This window comes from Eublepharis macularius, chromosome 2 (assembly GCF_028583425.1).
Source record: "Eublepharis macularius isolate TG4126 chromosome 2, MPM_Emac_v1.0, whole genome shotgun sequence".
NCBI classification, from domain to species: domain Eukaryota; kingdom Metazoa; phylum Chordata; class Lepidosauria; order Squamata; family Eublepharidae; genus Eublepharis; species Eublepharis macularius.
The window spans coordinates 73,646,102-73,659,229 of record NC_072791.1 but is presented as its reverse complement, the minus strand read 5'-3'; the positions used below and the strand labels follow the sequence as shown (position 1 = coordinate 73,659,229).

Below are 13,128 nucleotides of genomic sequence, written 5' to 3'. Positions count from 1 at the left end.
ATTTTGTTGGACCCCATGACTGCCTTTCACATCTGAGTGCAGCTTGATTTGAAAATGTGGTGTGAAGCTGCCTGTGCTGGATCACTTATTTATGAAAACAATCTCTGCTAAGTCTAGCTTTCTTGCTCACTAAGCCTGGGCCCAGTGTCATTAGCAGGAAGCCTACTTTGGACTTCTGTCCTTGACTGATATAGAAAGTGTCTAGAATCAGTAATGCGATGTAATGCGAATTAAGCGAGACTAGGCAAGACATGGACAATATAACAAAGAATTGTGTAGCTGAAACATTTCCAAATGTGCTGTTGTAAAATCAAGCTCCCATTTAATGATTTGCCATGTGTGTATTGAAAGAGTAGCATTATATACTCCCTCTCCACTACCATTTTGACTTGTCACTTTGTAATGACGTGGGTTCCTTGGTGCTTCATCTCTACTGAACTGCTATTTATCACAATGGAAGTGATTTTGAAGGCTATGGTTTTAGCAGAGTACTGGATATCTTGTCCCTTGTAACCATGAGAATCCTAACTTCAAGGAATCTCATGCATTCTCTTTTCCCCACCTAATAATCAGTCAAATTCAGGATAGTCAAGTTCCATTCTTTAAAGGTCTTATTGGTGAAATTCAGAGTGTAATTTTGGCTCCAGCAATAGACTTCTGGGAGCAAAGAAAACAGTATGAATATTTATAATATCTTGCAAGTCTTGCCTCCTGTGCTTCCACTACTCACTTCTGTTGACTGAGTTGTGGAAAATTAGTCTATGATGAGCTGTGTCAATGTGCAACATTATGTTCAGCCATAACTAATAGTCAAAATAAAGGGAATGATCTCTTGCCTATCAGAGATTTTTTTAAAAAAAAAACAACAACCCAATTTATAACATCTGTGAGCAGTCAAACCCAAGGGAGCAAGGACACTTACGTATAATAGTGAAACAGCAGAAAACTACCCTTGTGAAATTCTCCAGAGAAGTTTCTGCAACTTGTCTTAGAGGTATATCCAACGACAGCAGACATTTCAATTTGGCTGTATTGGAATGGGAAAACTTGACCTAGTATGTTTGTACTGCTGTTTTATGCTGTTTATTGATGAACCACAGGAGTCTGGGGGCAGGGGGCTGAGTCACATTCAGAAACAGAATATCTGTTTTGAAAGATCAGTTTTTTCTGTGTTTTGACTATGTCTCTGAGCAGCTGTGACCCTGTAGTTACAGTGTTCCCTGGTCATAGCTGTATACTTGACTTTGTGTACTAAAGTGTAATTTTAATGTCTTTTCCAAATCATTTGTACACATGAAACCATTCCATGGATGACTGCCTTATTTTTGATTTTTTCACTTTAATTGTGAACAGTTTAAAAATGTTGTTTTTATTAAAACTTTTTATTAGCTGCAGTGTTAGAGAAGTTGGTCTAATTCCTTGTGAATAGTTTTGAAGAATTCACTGTTGCTGCTGCTTGAGACACATAAGCAAACCTTTTCTGCAATTGAATGTATACACACCTTTCCACTTTTTAAAGCATAAATCTTAAAATTGTGTTCAGAGACTGTTATGAAAAGCATGGTATATGTAGCGCACACCCTCCTAACTGAGAGTATACAGGCCCAACAATCTGCATGCTATTGGCACAGTGCTCTGGGTTGGATATACTGCAGTGCAGCCTGTGTTGTTAGAGGGTGAAGCCACTAGACAAGGTAGTTGCATCTCTGTGCCAAGTAATTTCTTAACCATCACTTCAGTGATATTGACAAATACGGTGTCATGTCTGAATTAGAACTAAAAGAAGGTACTACAAGGTTCAGTTCACACTATTACTTTAACCTACTCTTAGCTATGGATTGCGTTTCCAAGAAAATTATAACAAGGAATAGTGGGAAGGGGGGATTCTTGTTATCCTTTGCCTGATTTTACCGTATTCTAAAATACGTATCTAAAACTTGTAATTCTGGGATTCGAGAGGTGGCATAAGAATGTGACTAATCTGTTGCTGTATTGCACTGCCTTCTTATCTGACACACATCGTTCAGTTTTAATTATGTACGATACATGGTTATGCTTAAATATGCCATAGTAAATGTAATATTAACATACTCTAAAAATGCTTGATAGGGAATTTAAGTGCTTTACTAATTCATTGCCTTTGAAGGAAGTTGGAGAAATCACTTTTAAGCATGTGGTAACATGTAAAGAGGCCATCTCACAGCAGTTCAGCTGACAGCATTATCTTTACAAATACAGGACACAATAGTTCAGGTTTCACATATGCAGTCAGAGGTGGAAAGTTACTACTGCAGCAAATTGCACAGTGAAATGGGCAAGTCCATTTTCCTTTTAAAATTTGCCAGTAAGATTGCTGGCTGTGGAGAGAGAAGTGAGCTAAGGGTAGAAAACGTGAGGGGCCCAGTGAGCTAGGCAAAGGACCACTGGAAGACAGCAGCATCCTTGTTCTACTTAAGAATCTTGTATATGTCCTGAAGGAAGGGGAGGAGAGCAGATGAACTGCTTAACCTGCAGTCTTTGGTGGCTTTTGGCAGTCCTCCTTGTTTGTTGTACTGGATGCTTAAAAACAACTCTGGCTGCATGCATTAACTTCTCATGTGGAATGGCTGCCTGGAATTGTATCCAAAGCGAAGTATACTTACTGGTCTATGGCCAAGATTGTGCATGAGAGTTCTCTAATCACACAGCACTAACACAGAATTCACACGAATTTCCAGTTTCAGTCTTTTAAAAAAAGTTCCTCTTCCCTTTAGGCAGAGATTTGGTATTGCTTTAATTATCCTGGAAAAATCAGAATATGGCCTCAAATGCACTTTTTTGTTTGTTTTTTGGCTAGTAACTCTGATTTGGGTTTATCAGCTGTCATTTGTGGAAATGATAGATGAAGGTCCTAGTTCTTTTGTGCTTGCCGTTTCCACTAAATGCTTAAAAAGCAAGGTATAGCTTCCTGTGGATCAATAGATGGAGGCAGCTGATCAGGACTTTCGTGTACTTTTATAAACACCTTCAGCTTAGTTTGTTATACCAGAACCCTCAAAACCAGCATGAGATAGAAATCTGTCTTGATGTCCTGTTGGCTTGGGTTTGTTAATTATTGACTGCTGCACTCACATTATTTGTCTGGCTTATTACAAGTCATAGGCTAAAGTTCTCCAATAAACTGCTTTTATTCCTTCTTGTTTAGTTGAGGGAAGATCAAGTCTAATCTTCCTGTCACAATATTTCAGAACTTGGTTTTCTTGCAGTTACCTCTGCAGTCTGTATCCACAAGAGGGAGTGCTCTGAACACAGAAGGGAAGCAGCTAGGAGTTTTTCCTGGTCATGTTTCTTTGCAGAATCAAATGTGGCACACAGGGGAGCTGGGGAAAAGTGAAAAATCTAGTTCATGAGAGTTTGTTCTAAATTACTGCAAGACTTAAGCTACTTTTTAAAATAACAACCACATTGCCTTTAATTTTGAATGTAGAACAGTTAGTGCCGTAGAAACGTCTGTATTTTAGAGCCTTGGTTACTGTATCCATGCCACATTTTCTCATACAGAGAACAATATTGACTGACAGGCATGTACAAGCTATTATCTCTCTTTTCAGGTCCCTATGAGTCAATTATTCTATTCAGGTTGGTTAACAGGCTGACACACTTGCCTATGACTGAAATGCATTGTTCTACATTATTCTCCAGGTGACCCTGTAGGATTTTCAAGGCAAGAGATGTTCAGAGTTGGTGTGTCATTGGCTGCCTCTGCATAGCAGAGCTGGACTATTTTGGTGATCTCCTATCCAAATATTATCCAGAGCAGACCCAGGTTAGCTTCCGAGATCTGACAAGATCGGGCTATCCAGGGCCAGGGATAAATGCATAAGGGAAAAAAATTAAAACAAAATAAGCAGGCATTTCTCTATATAACTCTGAGCCCCAACAGGTAGTCTTTTTAAACAGTGTTTTTTAAGTAATGTTGTGGTTTGGACCTTGGCAAGATTGGAGTGAGAGAAAGTTCCATAATGGGACGAGGAGGGCAGTGACTGTTGTTTATTTATTTACATTGTTATAGACCATTTCCCCCCCCCCCCTAATACTGAAGGCAGATTTCGCAGAGTAGATCAATGTAATCAGCAGGATTGGACATCCAATAAATAATGTGATCATATTTGTACAGTAGAAATTGGAACAGTAGAAATTTGGAACCAAGCAGAAATCTGAAAACAGAGCAAAGCATAACTGTTATTATGATACGTTAAATGATGCAAAGATTACATTGTAGGATCCTACTTCCAGCAACAGGCAGTACCAGCTATACACAGTAGTATAAACCATAATCCTTAAAACTTTACCCAAGTAGCTTTCTAAACTGTTCTGTACAGTAGAATGCTATTACCTGTATAAAATAATTTAGTTTTACATAATTTACAGAAGATCATTAGAAAGGGAGCTTTCCTGACCTCATCAGGCAGGCCATTCTGTAAGGTAGGGGCCACGATGGAGAAAGCACACATATATGCAGTTGTTAATTTTGCCCTGTTCTTTCTGACCATGAATTTAGATGGTATTAAGAAATACTTCCTTAACCCTTCTCAGAGATCAGAAACGCCAGGCAGAAGGAGGTGGTTGCCATTGTTATATGTGAGCCATGTTTACTGTCGGACTTCTATGCAGTCCCACATGGAGGGGGGAACTGCGCATGCACAGGCTGGCCGATCTGAGGTTTTGTAGCTTTAAGACTACGGGGGGGTGGGGTGTTCGTCCCCTCCCGGAGCACATGCATGGCTGTTTCACACCAAAACAGGCCACGCTGTGGAAGAAGTAACACCCCCAGCCCTCCCTCTCTCTTTTGCCTTCAGTTGAAGAAGACTGCCTGTAGCAAGCTCCTCCATTCTTGCTTTGTCAGGCCTTTCCACACCGTTTTTTTTTCTTGTAGCAGAGAGAAGTGAAGAAAGGAGAGTAAGATGGCTGGGAAAGCCTTTAAGAAGTGCACTCAATGCAGAACCAAGATGGCTATAACAAATGGTCATTCTTTGTGTTGAGTGAGAGGCACAATGTGAGTGCCTGCAAATTTTGCGAGGTATTTACTCCCAGAGCTTGCACTGAAATAGCTACTAGGCTCAAGGCAATTTTATGGGAGGGGCACTATCTGCTACTAGTATCCCAATAGTGAAGTCCTCTGCTTTAGCAGAGCTTGCTAACTGACTCTGACAAGCACCTCAAACTCAACCGCCACAAGCCCTTTGGATCCAACAATGCTCCAGATCCAGGGGCCTGGCATCTAGAACCCTGACATTGGCACTGACTTGGTCAGGCTCTTGCTCATATCTGGCCTGTGAAAGGTCAAGATCTTTGGAGGTGGCTAATCCCACTCCAGAGAGTTCAGAGCTTCCTGAGAAGAAGGCTAAGATGAAGGCAAAACATACCTCCAAGCAGGAGCTGGTTCCCGTAGGAGGCCAGTGATCAACCTTGAGGAGCGTGATATCAAAGTCATAGAGACCCTGTGCACGCTCCAAATCCCCCTCCATTTATTCCTCGGAGAAGGATGGATCCGACAAATTGAGTGCCCAGATAACCTCTGTACCAAGAATGCTGTGCCCATAGGTGCCCTCCCTGGTACTCCATGTCCAGTACCATGTGGAATCAATCGGATCTGTGTCTGATCTACCAGCTCAGATGAGAACCTGCTGTTGACTTCACTATATTCTGAAGTCCTCAATGACATTCCACCGGTTGGAGTCAGAGCTGGATCCATATCCAATGGACTGAAGTCCGAGCCTACTTTCTAATCCCTCTCCTGATGAGGCAATAGGGGACAGGGAACTAGTGTCTCCCACTGATGACTTCTGCCTTTACAAAGAACAAATGCTAAGGATGGCCAGGTCTCTTGATATAGATGTGTCCTCCACAGAACTGAAACCTAAAGACAAGATTCTCCAGCACCTATAGTCAGGAAATTCAGCAAATGTTGCATTCCTGATGACTGAAAGATTCATGGAGTTAATGACCAACTTATGCAAGAGACCAGGCTGCTTTAGGTCTGAACAAGGGAGAAAGATGGGATATAACTGATGTCAATATATTCTCTATTTAGGCTGAGTCACCCAATGATCTTCCATTGTTGAGTGGCATTCAAGCCTAGGTCTCTCAGATTTTAATCTGACCCTCTAAGCACTACACCACGTGAGCTTTCTTGAGACAAGAGAGCACTGGAAATGTGCTGTTATGTGCCGTCAGGTTATTTCCATCTTATGGTGATCCTATGAATAAAAGAACTCCAAAACAGCCTTGCCCAAATCTTACAAACTGGAGGCCATGACTTCCTTTACTGAGTCAAGCCAACTCATTTTGGTGTTCCTCTATTCCTACTGCTTTCCACTAAATTTCAATCTCCTTTTGATTTTTGGTTGCAGACTCCCTTTTGATTGATAATTGAGCCAAGGAATAGAAAAACTTTAACAACTTCAGTTTGTACATTGTCAACCTTAAATTGTGTAACTCCCTTGTAGTCATTATTACTTTTGTCTTCTTGATGTTCAGCTGTAATCCTGCTTTGGCACTTTCTCCTTTTAACTTTATCAGTAGTCATTTTAAGTCTTCACTATTTTCTGCCATTCAGCCATAAGGAGATAATATACCTTGTCTGATACCTTTGCCAAGTAACAACAACAACGACATTCGACTTAAATACTACCCTTCAGGATGACTTAATGCCCACTCAGAGTGGTTTACAAAGCATGTCATTATTATCCCCACAACAAAACACCCTGTGAGGTGGATGGGGCTGAGAGAGCTCCAGAGAGATGTGACTAGCCCAAGGTCACCCAGCTGGCTTCAAGGGGAGGAGTGGGGAATCAAACCTGGCTCTCCCGATTAGAGTCCCGCACTCTTAACCACTACACCAAACTGGCTCTCAGGAACCATTCTGTTTCCCCATATTTGGTCCTAACCAGAAACTGACTGGTATCTTTTTAAATAATCCTTCTGCAGGTTGAGCAGGCTTTATGTGAGTCCAGAAGCAAACTTACAAGCAGTTGGTGCTAGTTCCAAAGCAATCTTCACATCCTGCCATAATAAAATAATAAAATCTTCTAGTATTTAATGAAATACAAGGTGTAGTGCAAAACAACCTGGAAATGGTAAGCTCTAAACAATGATAGATTGTGGAATGTGGTGTGCCATCCTGTGACTTTTCTAGAACATCCAATGTAGAAAACTGCCTTAAATCTCAGTAGGCTTCAGAAAGATTCAGCAGCATAACCAGAGGGCAGCTTTGTTTCAGGAACTCTTGTTTCAGATTGCCACAGATCTTTCTCAGGATGTGGTGGATTGGTCCTGCAGGAGTTCACACATAATAGGCAGACAGCTAATTTGCACAGGTGCCTCTATTTGTGATTTCTCATATTTATTGGGGACCTCTGGTCCTTCTGTACCCTTTTCATTTTCCTCAAATCCCCACTCTGCCATGGCTGCTCACTGGGTGATCTTGGACCAGTCACACTGTCTAATCTACCTTACAGGGTTGTTGTGAAGATAAAATGGAGGAGGGGAAAACAATATTGCAAGTTACTTTGGGTTCTGGTTGGGGAGAAAAGCAGGGTGTAAATATATTAATAATTAACAGAAGCAGGCTTGTACTGTCATGGTTCAGAGAAGAGAGGGAATCACAAAAGATATGGAGTACATTAGTACATGCAGAAAATGAGCACAAATCCAGATTTGGGTTTTTTAGTAAAACAAAAATCCTTGAATTATCTTCACATGACTGCAGTGCCATTGGATATGTTGTCAGAAAAACTCTGTCCTGCTGTTCCATTAAGTGCATGGCCTCCTACTAAGAGGCAGGGACATGCCTGCCCAGGTTGTCTGAGCCATGTTATTTTGTGTTGATACAAGCACTACAGAAAGTAAAAACTTTAAAGTAAGCCTTTCAGCAATGATCTTCCAGCAATGTAACTTTAAAGAATAAATATCATGGCCTCAATCTTCATTGGTTATGAACAACCTTGCACTTAAAACAAAACATGTTTTTGAACATGTTGTGGGATATGAGCTACGTTGTAAGTTATGACTTTTTTCTTTTTCATACTGTTATCTTGTTATTAATGATTTCATTGAACTGATGGGATGTTTATAAATCTTTTCATGAGTTTTTCTCACGAATTGTTTGGGTGTCCCTGGTATATCAATTTACTTCATATGATATGTTCAAAATCATGTTTTGTTTTAATTGTGTTAGTATTTACTATCTAGCCACAATTGTTTACAACAGGCTTCTAAATTTACCAGGGCAAGGTTGTTCATGACTGATGAAGACTGAAGCCAAGATATTTATTCTTTGAAGTTACCTTACATTGTATACCACCAGTTAACTTCTGAATCCTTGGCCGATTCCAGACGACTAACCTTAAGTCGCCTCATGCCGCCCTCTTCCGGATCGCGACGGGGAAAATGCGAAATATCGTGTTTCCTCGCGCGAGTTTTGCGCGTCGTCGCGCAAAACTCGCGCGAGGAAACGCGATATTTCGCATTTTCCCCGTCGCGATCCGGAAGAGGGCGGCATGAGGCGACTTAAGGTTAGTCGTCTGGAATCGGCCCTTGTCTTTAAAATTATGTGCACAAGGTCACCCACGACTGATGAAGATTTATACATCGAAACAGAAATTTAGCCAGCATCCTGTCTTTGTTCTTGTGGGTCATCTGTAGCCTGTCAATTCTCTATAGCATATGTTTAATTGTACTATGATGTTTCTGTGATATTTTTTGCAATTACAATATATATTTTTTTCTATTTTTGATTCCTCATTTTTATTACAGATCTCTGGTTCTTCTGTACCCTTTTCTTTTTTCTGCTATTCTTGAGGTTTCTACTCTTTTGCCTATAGAATGGGGATTTCAATCTGGGTGTCCCAGATCTAGTCTGACACTCTAACTCCTACACAATGCTACCAGGTAACATGAAGCGGCTAGACACATTCTGGTTTATGTCATATACTTAAGAAATGCACTGCAGCTGACCCCGACTCTTGGTACATAAGTATACATTTTATAAAAAGGATCTGGCTGCCTTGCATAGTACAGAACAGAGGTATGTGTTAATTTTTGGCACGTACCTGTTACTACAGTAATGTATCATAGTCACAGTCTCTCTCTCTCTCTCTGGTTTGTTATGATCTGAGTGCTCGTCATGTTTTATGAAAGTCCCTCTCTTCAGGTTGAGCTCAATCTTCACTCTTGCTTCAGTGCATCAGGAAGTGATATGGAATGAGGAAGCTCTCAGCATCTCTGCGTCAGCCAGACAAATATTGACTGAGCCCAGAGCAATCTGGTTAGCGATTCAAAGCATAGCCTTAGTCTCGCTCCCTCCCAGTTGCCGCTCACATCTTTCTGGCTCATTGCATTTAATCGGATTCCCTGAGCTGCAGAGCAGAGGCAGAGAATTAGGTTTTTTTAAAAATCCATCTCTCAATAATGTTCACTTCTAAATCCAACTCTGTCTCTCCTTCTCCATCTATGGAACAGGCTGATTCAGATGCCTTGGACATCAGCACCAAAGTGCAGCTGTATGGAGTGCTCTGGAAGAGACCTTTCGGGAGGCCATCTGCCAAATGGTCCAGGAGGTAAGCTGTGCAGGTTTAGGTTGTGCAGAGAAGCAGTATCAACAAAAATACTTCAAAAGAAAAGGTGCAGGGCTTGTGTGGGGAGGGTCAAATATTAGATAGGCAGGGCCTCTAAAGTAGTCTCAAATGGAGCAAGGGCTGCAGTACCGGTTGGTATAGAGGGGTTCAAGGCAACAGAGAGATGATGTGAAGGTGAGGTTTAACTTAAAGAATTTCTGGGCTGAGGCAAAGGGTGTCGGGCAGTTTTCAGGAATTTTTTAGGCTGCTAATGTGGATAATTAATGGGTGTGACACCAACCTCTTGGCTTATATTAGATATTCTGGTGGCACACTTTCCTTTTCTTAGAAGATTGCTCTAAAGCCCTGGTATCTTTGCTGGCTATCCTCTGAAAGGGGAAATGGAAATAGTTTATTTACTTACTTCATTTATACCTTGTCTTTCTCCCCAGTGTTGACCCAAAGCAGCTTATATCATTTTTCTCTTCTCCATTTTACAACAACCCTATGAGGTAGGTTAGGCTGAGGGTATGTGACTGGCTCAAGGTCATCCAATGAGCTTACATGGCAGACTAGAGATTTGAACCTGGATCTCCCAAATCCTAGTCCAACACTATCTATTACACCACGCTGGTTGTCCAGTTGATATCCATCCAGGATAGGAGAGGTGTGGTCTTTATAAACTTCCAAGGATCACTTTTCTTGGCATTTGTGCGGTATGTAAGAGCCAGGATACACACACACGCATGTGCGTGTGCACACAGAACAAAAATAGTTGAACAACAATCGTGCCAAGAACTGAGCGGTTGATTTCCTACCCTGTGTGGAATTGAAGTATAGGAACTTAAATCTAAAAAGCTTTTGAGGTATAGTTGTATGTCTGAAGGAATTTAATAGTGGTGGAAGAGTTATGTTTCTTGTTTGCAATGTTACAACAATTAGTGTCCAACAGAGGCAATTCTGCCTTCCTCTTGCTAACACAAATGCCATGCTAGTTGGCGAATAATTTGGAATTCTGTGTACAGTTCTGATTGATGTAATTCAAAGATATTGCAGAGTTGGAAAAAGTACAAAAGAGATCCGGTGCTGGAGTGGTAGGAGCACCTTTCCTGTTAGGAAAGGCTGGAGAGTCTGGTACTCTTCAATTTTTTAAAAAAGGAACTGCTAACAGCCAAACTACATGATGCATTTTTATACATCCTCTGGACCTGACTCACTTTCCCTGCAGTCCCCGCAGCAGCTGCACAGAATGTTGTTATAAAAGTCTGTGGGAGCCCAATTCAACTGGGGAGCATGGTATTGGGGAGGAGGGATTCTTGCCTTCCCCCATACTGTTTTCTCAAGCTGAAAGGATCTTGTGGGGGGTATTATTTGCCGCTTTTTGCAACTCCTCATGCATGGAACTCAAACTCAACTTGTTAAAAAGGTATTGTGTATTTTGTCCCTCCCTGACCTGGATAGTCCAGGTGAGCCTGATCTCATCAGATCTCAGAAGCTAAGCAGGGTCAGCCTTGGTTAGTAATTGGATGGGACCAATCCAATGAAGACCAGGATTGCAGAGGCAGGCAATGACAAACCACCTCTGTTAGTCTCCTGCCATGAAAACCCCACCAGGGGGTTGCCATAAAGTCTGCTATGACTTGAGGGCACTCTCCACCACCTCACTTTGTCCCTAAGGGACATGATAAAAGGTTTATAATATTATGCATGAGGTGGAGAAAATGAATAGACAGAACTTTTTTTCTCCTTCTCCCATAATATTAGAAGTTAGGGACACTCAATAAAGTTGATGGGCAAATTCAGGGTAGATAAAAGGAAGTAATACTTTGCTCAACAAGTAATTAAATTGTTGAATTCACTGCCAGTGGGCTTAGTGTTGACCACAAGCATAGATTGGTTTAAGAGAGAATTACGACAGATTTGTAGAGGATAGGTTTATCAGTGGCTCATAGCCATGGTGACTAAAAAGAACCTCCATGTTCAGAGGCAGCAAACCTCGGAATACCAGTGCCAGGAGGCAACATCAAGGGAAGGCCTCAGCTTCTGTGACCTCTTGGTTAGATACTGTGTGAAACAGGATACTGGACTAGACAGGTCAGTGACCTGCTTCAGCAGAGCTCTGCTATGTAAAAAAAAGAAAAAGAAAAAGAAAAGATTTTCCCAGTGGCTATTACATAGTGATTACTGGGAAAATGTAATATAGCAACATTTCCTTTAAGGAAGACATCTGAATAGTGGAACTGTCCAATGGTAGCCGAGGAGGATTTAAAATGCTATAGTATTTACATACAGAGAGCTTTTGCATAAAAGCCACAAGCTACTTCAGAGTCCTGGTAAATGTATCATACTTTTTGTGATTACAAATACGGCTACCTAGGAACCAAAACACGAGGCTTATTTCAAACATCCTTACTATAACTGCATGCTTCCTCACCGACAAGAGTCATTCTAGGCTGTTGTCTTTGCTCAGAATGATACTCTGATTGCAAAAGGAAGGGCTCTGCCTTGAGGAGATTACTAACCTATATAAGGGATAATTATAAAGGAATAGGCAAGGGATAACAAGAGAGATTGTGTAGGCAAATATATTGAGGTTTGTTTTAGTGAGGGGGGGGTGGAAAGAAAAATTGCCAAAACTTTATGGCAGTTGTGACTTTTGAGCTAGAGTATGAAGGAAGAGAGAGGCTGAAACACTAAAGGTATTCTCAGTGAGTGTTGCAAGCATAAGGGGCAGTGAGAGAGTATGCATCATCACTGATGCACACCAAGGCCTTTGGGCTGCTGAGAATGGTAGAGAATGCCGAAGCAAAGGATGGCCCATAGTTCTTCCTTCCAGGTGAAAGTATTTGTAGGCCACTGACTCACTCAGAGGAGCTGCTGACTGCTGCTGGTTCCTGATAGGCAGGCTGAATCAGAAAGACTGGCAAAACAAGAGATTCTAAAACAGACTCAGACTCCCTTCTTTGAGGTACTTTCTTCTTTGCTTCTGGTTGGTGCTACTGTTGCTGCAAGTAGGTCAAGGGTACCATCCAGGGGCTCATCAGGCTCTTGTGTCCTGATACTGTGAGTGGGTAAGAAGCAAGAGACTTAAACCAGGAATCAGGGCCATAGAGGAGCTGTATGAATATTATAGGTGGCTTTCTTGAATGTTTTGATGTTATTTTTGTGAGTGTGTCTAGTCCTTCTGTGTGTAGAGCTGTAAGGAAAAAACATAGGCAGAGTTGTACTGAATTGCTTATTAATTAAACCTACACTCCTTGTGATGTTCTGGCCAGTCAGTACAAAGATAGCTGATAAGATCTAAGCATGTTTTTACTGAAACTAGTAGTTGTTAATAAAATTAACAAGGTTTGGCTCCTGTATCTTGCTTCTGAAGCATGGCCCTGTTGCTGAGGCAGGCCTCCATTGGTATTCCACCAGTACTTGATACCTCCATCGTCTTTCAAGAGGAAGTGGAGGGAAACATTTTACCTCAGGAGTGTACCCTGTAGCACAAGGCCCCCTCTATAGAGGAGTGGCAAAAGTGGAAGGA

General features: G+C 41.4%; 1 protein-coding gene across 1 annotated transcript in view; it reads left to right on the top strand.

The window, feature by feature from the left end:
- The first annotated feature begins 9,450 nt into the window (after positions 1-9,450).
- PLEKHD1 (pleckstrin homology and coiled-coil domain containing D1) overlaps positions 9,451-13,128 on the top strand; it is an 86,529-nt gene continuing 82,851 nt past the window's right edge. Inside the window, exon 1 of the mRNA XM_054969975.1 lies at positions 9,451-9,599. Coding sequence (XP_054825950.1) covers positions 9,451-9,599 — 149 coding nt within the window. The remainder of the gene's footprint in view (positions 9,600-13,128) is intronic.